Source organism: Phocoena phocoena, chromosome 10, assembly GCF_963924675.1.
Source record: "Phocoena phocoena chromosome 10, mPhoPho1.1, whole genome shotgun sequence".
In the NCBI taxonomy this organism is placed as follows: Eukaryota; Metazoa; Chordata; class Mammalia; order Artiodactyla; family Phocoenidae; genus Phocoena; species Phocoena phocoena.
The window spans coordinates 16,514,727-16,529,622 of NC_089228.1; the positions used below are offsets into that span (position 1 = coordinate 16,514,727).

Genomic DNA, 14,896 nt, shown 5'->3' on the forward strand with positions numbered 1-14,896 from the left:
AAAGTGTTTCAACCATGGTAATCCCCTTGTCGTGCTGCCTTTATCTCCCGCCAGATACCTGAATGCTTCCGTCTTCTTCTCAGGCAGATAATTGCAAAGAGGATGGAACTGGAGAAAAGAGTTGAGCTGGTGCTGAGCGATGGATATAAAAAGAAGTGTCACCCTAGTGAAAGTAAATAGACTCTGAGACTGTAATCTCTGCCCTTATTTATCTTTGAAACCATAATGCCCAGGGGAAAGCTTGTTGTTTATTTAGCTACAGAAACCTATGTCTGCAATCATGTATGGTTTTTAACCTGTTTTTATTTCCATACTCTCCATCGTAGCAATCTTCTGTCTTGGAACCACCTAGGTTTTCTCTCTAAATATGGGTTTTATTCCAGTGGTGGTGTTGGCCATAGCCTTCGAGAGTCTCTGTGTTTTCAAACTAATAATATGTTCATTACCTGTTTTTTCCAACAGAGTTCGTCAGGCGATTTAATGATCAGAAACATTCAGTTGAAACACAGTGGGAAATATGTTTGTATGGTGCAGACAGGGGTGGACAGTGTTTCATCTGCCGCTGACCTCATAGTAAGAGGTAAACATTAATGGCTCTGTGTGCTTCTTTAATTTCGCCTCTTAACTGAGCCTTTCTAACTGAAAAACCATGATGAGATAGCATATGAACATGTGAGTTATATAATATTGATTTGATCCCCCTGCCCAAATAGACCAGAAGATGTGAGAGTAAGGATAGGTGCTAATTCAAAGAAATAAAATTCTCAACTCTGTCATTCCAATAGCTCTCAGTGTAATAAGCGTTCCACAGCTGCTGCCAAGCTGATGTGTTTTTGAGTATGTCATTAATACAGCAGTAGTGTTTAATATGAAAGAGAGTAGTGATAGTGGGTGTGTGTGTCTACTTCCGAAATAAAACACAGGATCATCTAGGATGCCTGAGAAAATTTGCCAGTCTGAGCTACCGGCCAAAGTACTGATTTGCTACTGAGCTGAAAAATCACCCAGCGTGCATGGTAGAATAAAACAGCTCTGAATTACAAACTGGGAACTACAGAGATGTCCCAGGAGATTAAAGAAAAAGGTTTCGCGCCCAAAGTAAAGGATATTGAATTTGGAACAGGGCAGGAACCCTGCTGAATAGAGGTCTCAAAAAGCAGGTTTCATTTGCAATTGTGGAGTATTATGCCTTTGGAATTCATGGCTCAGAATGCAGATTTAATATCTAGCAACAGGAATGTGAAAGAAAAAAAGTGGAAGTTTTGTTGCCAGGTAAATGTCCTCTTTCCCTAAGCGCTTTTGAAATTGGGATCCGTTGAAGGGGTTCAAGTGCTATGGGGCATGTTCTTCACATTGGTAGAAGAGAATGACGTTTATGGAACTGCTAAATATTGTTTGCATTTTTGCCTTAGGTTCACCTGGACCACCAGAAGACGTAAAGGTAGATGAAATTACAGATACAACAGCCCAACTCTCTTGGAAAGAAGGTACAGACAACCACAGCCCAGTTATATCCTATTCTGTCCAGGCACGGACCCCTTTCTCCGTGGGTTGGCAGACGGCCACAACAGGTAAAGGGGGAGAGGCAAATGCCACCGGTACATATGTATGGATTTCAGGTCAACCCTAAGACGTGCAGACGTTTACCTCTCTGAAATATTCCTTTGTAGTGCCTGAGGTCATTGATGGGAAAACACGCACAGCTACGGTAGTCGAGTTAAATCCATGGGTGGAATACGAATTTCGGGTTGTAGCCAATAACAAAATCGGAGGTGGAGAACCCAGTTTACCCTCAGAAAAAGTAAGAACTGAGGAGGCAGGTTAGTGTTTTTTGTTTTCTGAGTCATGGCTTCATAGGTTTTTCTGGGTGTGTATTTCCACTTCTCTTGCGCTTGATCTCCAGCCTCGATAATGCATTGTCGCAATTATCTGAACTATCTAACGGCAGACTGGCCATATGGCATTTGTCAAAAGACACGTGTAAGTGATTCTGATGTAGTGTGACATTTGCAAGAGTTCAGTCCATCGTCAGCATTCATTAGTGTATGTAGAGTGAATATGTTTTTGTCACTTAAGGTTATAATTACTATCTGATATAGTCACCCTGTTAACAGGGGAAGTGCTGTTTTCATTTATAACGAGCATTGACAAATTGGTAGGATAATGACTTCTGGGAGTTCAGCTGCTAGGAAATCTCATTCTGCCACCAAGCTTAAGCGATTGATGAATAGGTATATTTTGGCCCCTTGAGTATTAAATTAAGAGAGAATTATTGTTAAAATTTTCCATGTGGGGCAACTATTAATATTAACCATAAGACTCTTTTTATAATGCTAAAAATAGCCTAACATTGAAACTGCAAAGTAGAAAGTGTACATGGTATCACGTTATTGAGGCATCAGAGAGGACTTAAGACTTTCCTTTTCAGAGTCCACAGTATTAATTAAGACTAACTAAAATTATGTTTGAAATACAGCCAATATATCACTTTGGAACAAAGCCAAGATAGAAGTCATGGAATACATTTCTGTAATTTTAATGATGCTCTTTTACACGGGACAATGCATATAATGTTTATGCCAGGTATTGTGAGAAATCGGGGAGCCATGTCTGTCTTGGTGCTCAGTTCATTTATTCACACAACACATCTTCAGGAAGTACCTGCTGTGCACTGAGCACTTTCTAGGTCCAGTGGGTACAGCTCTGAACGCAGCAAAGACCCATCTTCAGCGAACTTATGTTCTAGGTGTGTCATGGGATTTATTAAGCATAAATTTCTCAGCATAAAAGCCTGTGTGAGCTTCATAAAGATTATCTCATAACAGGATTTGAGAATTTAAGTATGGGTCATCTTTATATAGAGCCAATGTTGTTCTGAGAACTAAATCTGTACTTGAAATGGTCACAAGTTAAATGTTCATGCTGACGTGGATGGACCTAAAGATTATCATACCAAGTGAAGTCAAGTCAGACAGAGAAAGACAAATATCACTTATATGTGGACTCTAAAAAAAAGATGATACAAATGAACTTATTTATGAAATAGACTCATAGACATAGAAAACAAACTTATGGCTACCAAAGGGGGAAGGAGAAGGGTGGGATAAACTAGGAATTTGGGATTAACAGGTACACACTACTATATATAAAGTAGGTAACCAACCAGGACCTACTGTATAGCACAGGGAACTATATTCAATATCTTGTAATAACCTATAAGGGAAAAGAATCGGAAAAAGAATATATATGTGTGTGTATATATATGTATATATATAAAACACTGAATCACTTTGCTGTATACCTGAACAATTGTAAATCAACTATAACTCAATTTAAAAAATCGCTTTGAAACTGGGAGAAAAAAAATGTCCATATGGGATTGATTTATCATCATCCCTGATGAATCACTTTTTCTTATTTTATTAACCTTCACACTGAGTCATTGTTTTCTTACTGTTTGAGATATTTTGAATATTTAATAATTTATGCAAATATAAAGCATGTGATGATCTCCCTCAAAGATATATATATATATATACACATATATATGCACACACATATAATTGCATATATACACCCACGTGTGCACACACACACACACACACACACACGTGTAATGTGCCAATGATCAAATTATTTTAAGTATTAAAAGTAAACAACAGGGCTTCCCTGGTGGCGCAGTGGTTGAGAGTCTGCCTGCCGATGCAGGGGACACGGGTTCGTGCCCCGGTCCGGGAAGATCCCACATTGCCACGGAGCGGCTGGGCCCGTGAGCCGTGGCCACTGAGCCTGCGCGTCCGGAGCCTGTGCTCCGCAGCGGGAGAGGCCACAACAGTGAGAGGCCCGCATACCACAAAAAAAAAAAAAAAAAAAAAGTAAACAACATTGAGTCTTCTTTCAGATAAATCTTACTAGATGCTAGCAGGGTTTCAGTCTTTCTTTCTAACCTTTCAGTGCCGGAAGTGCCTCCTTCAGATGCCAGTGGAGGAGGTGGGAGCCGGTCTGAACTGGTGATCACCTGGGATGTAAGTGTCTGCACAGCGCCTGCCCCTCAGGGTGACGCCCTTCCCACAGTCATGGCGTCCTGGGTGGTGCTAGTGGTGGTGGCTGGAACTAGTAGCCAATATTTTTGAGTGTTCACTCTGTGTTAATCATTGTTCCTAGCATTTTGCATATTTTTTTCATTTTATCCTCGCAACGTTTTTTAGGTGAAAGCACTAAGGCATAGAGATGTTAAATAATTTGCCCGAGGTCATCTGGCTGGTAAACATAGGGGTGAGTCTAGTCCTGGCTGTTTACTCTGGAGCAGCACCTCTGGAGCTGCTCCCCCGCTGGTGATGTACACACCACTTCTCCAGCGGGGGCTGCGTCCTAGCCATTCTCTCAGCCCTCGCTTTAAGTCATAGTTAGGAAAAACGTTAATTAACAAAGTCAGAAGGCACTAGAATTGTCTACACTATTTGAAGATGTGGGTGGAAAAATAAGAAGTCGAGAGGTTATGGAGTGTCAATAGGAATTTTTGGCGTGATGCAAATACAGCTTTGAGTTTAATATATTGTTTTTATTTCCTTTTTTAAAGTTTTACTCTTGCTCTGAATTATCATGTCAATGTGTAGTTTTTTTTTCTATAAAATCAACATTATGGATGAGATGATTTTTATTTGATTTAGAGATGCAGTATTTCAACTGAAAGTGTATCTTTATTATTCAGAACTCAAATTAGGGCTGCAAGATGCTCAAAAATCTGAATAATTTGGGAAAATTCCAGTTAGTTATCTGATGGCTATGAAAGAGTGCCATATGTTTATTTAAAAGCAGCTGACTGTCCCCCTGACCTTTTTCTCCTTTTTTAATCCAACCACTTAATACAATGTGGATTATTATTTGATGGCTTTTACAAAAGACTCCGCATTAGAGCTGCATTTATTTTTGCCTTGCTCTCGTGTGAAAGCGTGAGTTAATATGCCTTTCCTTTACAGCCAGTCCCTGAAGAACTACAGAATGGTGAAGGTTTTGGATATGTTGTTGCTTTCCGCCCTGTTGGAGTAAGCAACTGGATCCAGACAGTGGTCACATCTCCTGATACCCCAAGATATGTCTTTAGAAATGAAAGCATCCTGCCATTTTCACTGTATGAAGTTAAAGTGGGTGTTTATAATAACAAAGGTGAAGGACCATTTAGCCCAGTGACAACAGTGTTCTCTGCAGAAGAAGGTATGGAAAGGCTATGATTAGACAGATGGTCTTCAACTTAATGATTTTTTGACTTTACAGTGGTGTGAAGTGAGACACATTTCAGTAGAAATCGCACTTCGTGTTTCTAATTTTAATCTTTTCCTGGGCTAGTGATACGGAGTAAAATGATCTCTCAGGATGCTGGGCAACAGTAGCTACAGCGCCTAGGCAGCCAGACAACCACAAGCGTAAACAATGGATATACTTAAAATGATTCTGAACCATGCAACCGTTCTATTTTTCACTTTCAGTACAGTAGTCAATAACTTACAGGAGATACTCAACACTTTATTGTAAAGTAGGCCTTGTATTAGATGATTTTGCCCAACTGTAGGCTAATGTAAGTGTTCAGAGCCCGTTTAAGGTAGGCTAGGCTAAGCTTTGCTGTTTGCTCTATTAGGTATATTAAATGCATTTTCGACTTACGATATTTTCAAATTAAGATGTGTTTATCGAGATGTAACCCCATCATAAGTCAAGGAAGATGTGTATGTCAGTTCCACACTTAATCAACCAATTGTGCTCCAGAAACCCATTTGGAAGTTCTTTGTGACTTCAGATATATTTCTTGAAAAGGAGAATGATTGAAGTCATAGTTACTAGTCCAGGTAATAAAGATCAACCATGCCCTGTTGAAGTGTGAGACTCAATGGCTAGTTAGAGGGGGTAATAATTAGTTACAAATGTGCTTATGAGGAATACATTGAGTTCCAGTCTGTGAAGCAGGGGACAGCACAGCCTTCTACAGATTTCTTCTTTGGGAGGTAAGATTAAGATATTCTTTTTGAAGTGCCGTGGTCTGAAGTTTTATAGTGGTTCCTAGACCTGAGAAAGAGATTTTAGCAGGATGGAGAGGGACGACCAGAAGCCTGACATTGGAGAGGTATGGAATATGGAGGTTTGAGGATGGGTTTCACCAGTTCTAGTCGGTATAGATTCATACATACTCCACTCTGGACTCACTCCCTTTCTCTGCCTTTCTGTCCCAGAAAGTAGTAGTAAACATAATAGTAATGTTAGGAGAATCCTATGAAATTGCCATTTTATAGGTCAAAAGCAGCTGAATGTTGGCTATCTCATGCGGTTCTACCTAGTTAGAATGGCAGGAGCTAGCATGTATTAGATGCTTACTATCAGCCAGACATTACCTAATTTGAATCTTCCGAGGAGGAATGACGAGTAGGTACTTGTCATTTGTTATTTCCCACTTACACAGGAGAAAATGGAAGCTTGATGAAAGAAATTAATGAACTTGCCAAAATCCATACAGACCTATTGAGCTCATATTTTAACCCCGGGCCTTTGCTCTTGAGTAGTTTGAGCTCACGAAATACGATTTCACAGTATCTCCTCTATCCTCCAAGCCTTACAGTAAATTGAGAAAGTGGGTCCACAGTTGTCATTCCTAAAAACAGTAAGGAGGCTCAGTTTTTGGTCATGCTGTCACCTCCTGTTTTTGTTCTCTTTTCCCACTGAGTTCTGAGAGAAAAAGGGAGCAGGATTTTTAAATTTTTTGCAAAACCAAGAGCTTTTATATTCATAGCCAGACCCCATCTCCAAGAGTTGCTGAGAAGGATTATCATTACAAGAGCAGGTCAGGAGTCTGAGGGGTGATGACAATTCAATTAACCAGGGAGTTTGGGTAGACGGGGTTGGGGGCGGGCGGCAGCTGGGAAGGAGGGATGGCCAGAGCCTTTTAATGTCTTCTTGCCTCCTGCACTTTCCTTCTCCTGTTTCCATTCTTGCCACCACTGATGATTTGGTTAAAGGTCTTTCTGTTCCAAATGTCAGAAACTGATTTGACTTGTCTTTTAAAAAAGCAGGGATTGGGGCTTCCCTGGTGGCGCAGTGGTTGAGAGTCCGCCTGCCGATGCAGGGGACACAGGTTCATGCCCCGGTCCGGGAAGATCCCACATGCCGCGAAGCGGCTGGGCCCGTGAGCCATGGCCGCTGAGCCTGCGCGTCTGGAGCCTGTGCTCCGCAGTGGGAGAGGCCACAACAATGAGAGGCCCACATGCCGCCAAAAAAAAAAAAAAAAAGCAGGGATTTATTGGAAATATACTCACACCTTTCACTGAATCAAAGAGAGAGGTAAATAGCAAACCTCATGAAGAACCTTAATCAGAGAAGCTCTGGGCCCTCAGAAACCTAGGGCTTCTCTAGGGCACCAGGGCTGGATTGATTGGCCTCAAGTCTTCCTCGTTTCTCCAAAGCACATTTCAAATTCTCAAGAGAAAAAAATCTAATAGGCCCATCCTTGGACCAGGGGTCTATCTCAGTATGCATCAGCCATGGCCAGGGGGCAGGATCCTTTAACGTAGAAATGGATATTGGGGGAGGACGCATCTCTGCTCAGAGCTCCTAAGAGGAAAGAATCACTGTGAGATCCATGAAGCCCCGAGAGTTCTCCATTACAAAGGCGATTTCTTCCTGTGTACTAAGCTCTGTGTGTGCCTATCTCCCCCAGAAGAGTACAGGATCTCATTTAACTTTGCCCCTCTTGTGGGCCTGGCTAGACAAGGCACTCACTAAATGCTTATTGAATAAATGAACTCTGTAGACCTTGACCTTTATTTGGAAAAACAAAAAATAACGTAAAATAAGTAGCACTTGTGGGCATAGGATTTCCCATAGTCACTGTGGGACGGAGAGGAGAGAAATAATGATGGGGGGGAAAGTAGGATGCCAAGAAGGGAGTGCTAGAGAGGGAGCAAGTTGCCCTGGCTGTTCAGCAAGGAAAAGCCTGTGGCTGTGATGCTCTCTCTTCCTAGGAAATGGAAAGTGACCAAGACATGGTTCCTGTTTTCAAATAGTTTTACAGAATATTTTACATGTTCAAATATGTTAAAATGCTTTTTTTAAAAAAAATAAGAACTTCAACATATTTTTCTGTTCCCAAATAGAACCTACAGTAGCTCCATCTCAAGTTTGTGCAAATAGCTTGTCTTCCTCAGAAATTGAAGTTTCTTGGAACGCTGTTCCTTGGAAGTTGAGCAATGGACACTTACTCGGCTATGAGGTAATGTCTTTTAAAATTAATTAGCTCGTGTAAGTATGTTGCCATGCTACCTTGTCTGCCTTCATTTAAAAGTTTTCTTAACAATTACATCTTAGCTAAAGTCTGACTTTTGTTCAATTTTATCACCCTATTCTGTGTGACTATCAACGGATATTGACTTGAACTCAACCAGTTGAATGAAAGTGACTTTAGTTGGGGTATAAAAGAAAAAAAAAATAAAAGGAAAGGAAATCATGTATCCTGTGGGCCTAAGCTGTAGCTAGTTTGGCGAAAAGATAAGAGTGAGATCGAAACATAGTATTTAAGTTCACTGGGTATATCTGCTAATAGCTCTTCCAGTGCTTTGTCTTATTTTCTTGGTGGCCTTGCTACTTCCAGGCTCTAGAGAAGTCAGCCTTGTAGAATGTAATTCTTGCCTTCAAATCATTGCCTTTGGTGAAATAAGATGAAAGGTCTGAAACAGCATAGCACAAGACCAAATGTAATGAAGTTCAGAATAGGCCACACAGAAAGTGGTTGAGGGATGAGTGACCTTGAACGGTTTCATAAGGGTAGTAAGGTTTAACAGGACTTCAAGGAAAAAAATAAGTAAACGTAGAGAAAGTGGAAACATTCCAGACTGAGCATGGCACATTGAAAGAGCGGAAGGAGTAGAGGTCCGCCTGTAGCAGGTGGTTCCTGTAGGGCAGGTGACGGTGGAAGGGTACAGTGGGGCCAGGTCACAGACGGCTCTGAAAGTTAAGCAGAACCATTCTGGACTGGGCTCCATGTTTAGGACGGAGCAGTTAGAGAACAGTGGGAGCAGTTGAGCTGAGAGCTGACAAGATAAAAAGCGAAGTCTTAAGAAGGTTTCTGTGGCCATGAAACTGTGGTAGCCACAGCTGTGATTTCACCCCGACCCACAGCTATCTTCTTAGCAAGCTTCCCTCCTGCTTCTAATTCCTGATTCAGTGGCGTATTTACATGCACGTGTTTGCAATACAGGACCGTGTACCCTGCCACTTGCCAGCATAACCTCAGTGACTGCACGAGGGTGGTCACTTGCTCAAAGGCAGCTGACCCATGGGCAGTTAAGCTGAGCTAGTCAGCTTCTTTTTTTGTGTGTGCGGTACGCGGGCCTCTCACTGCTGTGGCCTCTCCCGTTGCGGAGCACAGGCTCCGGACGCGCAGGCTCAGCGGCCGTGGCTCACGGGCCCAGCCGCTCCGCGGCATGTGGGATCCTCCAGGACCGGGGCACGAACCCATGTCCCCTGCATCGGCAGGTGGACTCTCAACCACTGCGCCACCAGGGAAGCCCTAGTCAGATCCTTGTTTGAAGAATTGAAGCAAGCAGCATAGAGATTGTGTTTAGTGAGTATAATGCAGTGATATGTCAAATTTACGGCCCAGTTCAGACTTCCCAAGTGAAGGCCATGGGCAGATAGGACAAAGCTGATTTACAGAGATGAGATGGAGCAGACATACGTTCATGCAGCCCTAAAGGATAGAGGCGACAAGGACCCATGGAGCTTAAAGAGCAAAGTAGAAGAGCTCTTTGACAATTGTCCAGTTCTTGAGTTGGCTCTTCTCTTTCTCATAATGTCACCTTGTCCTCCTTTTCAGCCATCAGCTCCCTTTACATTTGAACTTGAGAGAGTTCCTGGTCCTTGTAACCCAACAAGCAGTGACTTGAATAAATGAAAGATAAAGTAGAGAAAGGATTGGCTAGAGCAGTGGTGCTCAAAGGATGCACCATGAGCCACCTTCACCACAATTACCTAAATTTCTGCTGAAGATGAGCCCCCAGAATCCTCCCTGGGCCCACTGAACCCAGACACCTAGGGGTGGGTGTTGTGAATGTGCATTTTTATGTTTCCCATAGGGAAACATCTTCCTGCACATGTATGTATAGGAAGCCCTGGTCTTGACAGAGAACCTGATCACAGACAGAGCTGTCCAGACTTAAGGAAACCGAAGTGATACTGAAGAAGCAAAACACCACATAAATACAGCAGAGCAACTCGATCAGCGTCTTAAAGGAAGCCAAGAACACTTGGATGGAAAATTCCTTTAATTCCCTGACAGTGAGTAGAAGCAGTGAAAGATAGTGGGCAACCAATAGTAGCTCCCCAATGATTAGAGAAATGGCATTGACAGGAATCGTAAGTGGGATGGAAGGAACACAGATGTAAAGGAGCATAATCCTGAGGTCAAACCTGTACCAGACCCCAACTCTGCCACTCACTGTGCTGGAAGAGTTACATCAATTCTGTGAGCCTCATTTTCCTCGCCTGCAGAATGGGAACAATGGGCCTAACCTAATTAGGATTTTGAGAGGATTGAATGAGATTAGGCACCTGTGCTTCTCACAGTTTCTGGCTCATAATAATAAGTAATGAATAAGTGTGAGCCATGTTCCAGAAGAATTTTTCAGATATTAATTTATAGATTTCTCCCCAGTAACTATTCTCAAGCAGTTCTTCGACTCCAAGCTCTTTTGCCTCATGAGAGTTTGTGACAGCTATCAAGATGGGGTTGCCTGTGAGATCCCTTCCTTCCTCGCTTCGTTTCCAAAGCTCAAGCCTTTAAGGAGATTATTTCATGTATCCTAGAGGGTGAAGAGAGAGAACATGCCACAGAGGAAAAAATACAAGAGAAATTTCAGGTGACCTTGGAGGAAACGAAGATCTGAGGCTTACGAAATCTCGAGGGTCCCACAGCTTTCTACCTGGCGGTGCCCAAGTTGGTGGCCAGACCACAGAAGGGAACAGCTGTGCTTCCCACACTCAGCAAGGACTTCTTATTCCCCAAGCATGGCAGAACTGCTGGGCCTAAAGGGATCAGACCAATGTAACAGTAAGTTATCTTGGCCAGGCTTTGGGAAGGGAGCCCCAGGAGTGACTGGAGTCGAATTTTCCATTAGCTGAGCAGGATATGAAATACAGTGTTAAATCAAATTTACTTAAAATAAATGAGCACATTTTGCATCTCTCCAACAGCAGACTGAAGTACACATCCCCCATTCATAACTTCGTCCTTTACAAACTGTATGATAGGATCATAATTTCTGACTTGGTTGTAGCTTGTGAGGTAGTTAAGAGAGATAAGCAAGAGACTCTATATAAATGGGCTTTGTGGGCTTCCAAGCACCACAGGAATGTTACCAGTCACTGGCGATTGTTTTGACAGCTTGGTGGCAGGTAGATGCTGATTTTAGAATATGTCAGTTTAAGCTGATCACGAGTCATCCAGATACGTATACTCCCTAAGAACGTAGAATTATACCACTGTGGCTCAGGTCAGCGGAGAGAGGTTGATTGAACAAGAGAGAAAACCAAAGAATCCAAGTAGTGCCACTGTGGTATCCCATGAAGTCCACACTATTTTGGAATTAGACAAACCTGCCTTCAAATCCACTGGGACAGAATATAAGCTCCACCAGCGACAGGGGATTCTGCCTGTTTGTTCACTGATGTATTCCAAGTGCCAAGAGTTGTATCTGGCACACAGGAGGCAGGCAAAAAGTTCATGTTGATTGAATAAATGCAATTTTGGCTCCATTATCTTACTGCTATCTGGCTTTGAGCACATTATGAATGCTCTCCAAGGCCCAGTTAAAACAGTAAATAACTCTCAGTGTCACTGAAGAAACTTGAAGTGAGATAAAGCAGCCATTGTGAAAATGGCCCAAAGAGACTTTGGGAGCTTCTCCTTTTCTATTTTGAATATTGGGCATTGGGATAAGATTTCATTGAAAGGGGAAATTTGAAAACCAGTGAAGTAATACAGAAACACTTGGCACAATCTGAGTATGGCACTCAGTGCTGTTGTTTGTGTTGCTACTGGTGTTGCTCTTAGGTGGGGGGCAAAAAGATGCAGAGCGATGAGCATATGGGACTTTGCTCGACATTAACGAGGACATCTTGCCTATCTGTGTAAAGAGTACCAAATTTAACATCCAAATGGAGCCTGAATACAGTATTGAAAGGAAACAACTAGTGAAAGTTTGTTCCCCAAGTGCTAGGTATGTATGAAAAGAAAGAAACAAGCTCAGGAAAAGGTATACTAATTGGGGCAACTTAAGAAATAATTTATATAATTATGCCAAGATAAAAATATGTATTTTCATAGTCTCAATAATGATTTAAACAGTAACTTGGAAGAATAAATGACTTAGCAGAGTATTTAACTATCAGGCATGTGGCTAACTTTCTGGGTTGCAGTTTCCCCAGTGTGGCTTTATAATTGTTAATAGCACCTGCTTCCCTCTCGTCTCACCATGTGCCACGTGGCGTGCTGAGCACACATCATCATTAGCATCTAGACTAATTTTCTTTCTGATTTGACCAGTAGTCGTCGAGGAGCTCATTTCCCTGGGCTCCAATTTATTTCATCTTCTAAGCCACAACACTCAGGCTCAGATCTTTTCTTGTGCCCTTTGCATAGGAACAAGAGATACGTACAGACAAGATAAAGAGGATGCAGATGATTTAAGTTCATGGGTAGTGGGTGCCTGAGGAACAAAAGCTCCAAAGTTCTAGCTTGGTATATACAGTCCATTTCTTTGAAGTCATTTTGTGTCTTGAGAAGATAAAACTTGGGAGAATGACCTTGATAAGTGATGGAAACAAAAATCTATACTTGTGAAATACTGCAGGTAAGCATATTTGTGGGACTGTTGCAGGAGGGGGACCCCTTCCAGGGCCCGAGAGTGGGCTCTTGTCTAACACTCAGAAGTGAAGTGTCTGGAGAGACACACGTGCTGACAAAGCAGAAGACTTTGCTGGGAAGCGGCTCCCGGGTGGAGAGCAGCAGGGTAAGGGAAGCCAGGAGAACTGCTCGGCCCACGTGGCTCAGTCTCGGGTTTTATGGGGATGGGGTTAGTTTTGGGGTTATCTCTGGACAGTCACTTTGACTCAGGGTCCTTCCCGGTGGCGCGTGCATCGCTCGGCCAAGATGGATTCCAGCGAGAAGGATTCTGGGAAGTTGGCAGGACATCTGGGCTGGCGTCTCCTCTTTCCTTGTGACTTTTCCTGAATTCTTCCGGTTGGTGGTAGCTTGTTAGTTTCGCATTCCTTACCAGGACCTCCTGTTGAAGATAACTCATGCAAGTGGTCACTGTCGTGCCTGGCCAGGGCGGGCCGTTTCAGTCAGTGTTTCCCCGGGAGGGGGGGCGAGGGGGAGTTGTAGATTTTTTTTAAATGTTTGGCAGTGAAATAGAACTTGGGTAGGGAGGGAGGGGAACACAGTAGATTTATTGTTTTTCATGTGTAGCAGGGGAACATAACTAAAGATGTGTACAGAAGGCCAAACTAAAACTTCACAGATACCTCTATCCTACCTCCTGTTCTAAACAGCTGTACAGAATGTGTTTAGCTCCTAGCATTTTAATTAGAATGGAAAAAGACGTCAAATATTTGAATACTTTTTTGAGAATACGAAAATTCTACTGGAAGAAACAAAGACATATGGAGAGAGTCTAATTCCTTACTATCAGGCCGAGAATTAACTTCACTCTAGAACGAGTCACATGTACGTAGGAAAATTGGATAGAGACAATTCAGGTCCATTTAAATAAACAGGAAGGCAGCAAAAATGAATTGAGTAAATAAAATGCAGACTTTCTGGAGGTGGTGGAAGGATTTGTTATGCTGGAGAGAGCAGTAAGTACATGTGTGAGTGAGAGCCACCCAAACAAAGCTGGGTTTGTTATTAGGCAAATATAGTCCCCACAAGACTGTGGCTCAGCATTGAGGGATCCAGGGGAGTAAATATCCCAGCCTCTCTCTCCTAGCACCAGCCGTCTCCTGGCTTCTCTGTTTCTGAATTCAGGTTCACTGCTCTCCTCTCAAAAGCCAGTACTCAAGAGACAGGTGCTGGTAGGAACGGAAAAGTCGCTTTATTCAGGAGGCCAGCAAACTGGGAAGATGGCGAACTTGTGTCCAAAAACCAACTCTGAAGATTCTGCTCGACCATGAAAGTTTTTAAAGGGAGAATGATTTGGGGAGGCCTTCAGGGTCTTCATTTATCTTCCACTGTGTGCAGACTTTCTTCTGATGGGTTGGTGGTGAGGTAAACAGGGCTGTGCTCCAGGAAACTGGTGCTCAGGCCGAAGTTACCATCCTCCACCTGGGCGGGGGGCCTTAGTTCCTGCGGAAGAACTCAAAGGTATTGTTATGTATATTCCTTGAGGTGGAAGCAGGACCCTGCGCCTCCACTCCCACCCCGTGCACTATTATTTCTTGCCTGCTTCTCCTTTGTTTCTGTATTCCCTCCCTTCCCTGATAAGCAGTTATTTGAATCCTCCCTTTGGAACTCAGGGTAGGTCACAGGAGGCTAAATGAAGCCTATTTCCTGCAAACAAGAAACTGGGTATACAGAAAGGATTTGTACTGGGAGGGGCCATACAGGGTCCTGCTCCATTTCCTCTCTATCAGGTGAGAAGCCAGAGGCTCAGCAAGATTGGTATGTAATTCACATAGGTCAGCCCTCCAGGGACTGAGAGCTAAGTAAAGAGTAGGAGATAGATCTGGATGTGTCTTCTAAAACCTGTCGAATGCATTTGCCTGCCCGATATTTACTGAAATGTGTTCCATCTAGCAGCTAAGATGAAATATTTGTCTTCCTGAAAATCTGTAAGTATACACAAAATTATTTCAGTCT

General features: G+C 42.8%; 1 protein-coding gene across 1 annotated transcript in view; it reads left to right on the forward strand.

Annotated features, from left to right (window-relative positions):
- The window catches only part of CNTN3 (contactin 3), a 207,538-nt gene that overhangs the window by 167,355 nt on the left and 25,287 nt on the right, over positions 1 to 14,896 (forward strand). The window contains exons 12-17 of the mRNA XM_065885516.1: positions 463 to 580; positions 1,413 to 1,571; positions 1,671 to 1,820; positions 3,955 to 4,025; positions 4,980 to 5,214; positions 8,139 to 8,254. Coding sequence (XP_065741588.1) covers positions 463 to 580; positions 1,413 to 1,571; positions 1,671 to 1,820; positions 3,955 to 4,025; positions 4,980 to 5,214; positions 8,139 to 8,254 — 849 coding nt within the window. The remainder of the gene's footprint in view (positions 1 to 462; positions 581 to 1,412; positions 1,572 to 1,670; positions 1,821 to 3,954; positions 4,026 to 4,979; positions 5,215 to 8,138; positions 8,255 to 14,896) is intronic.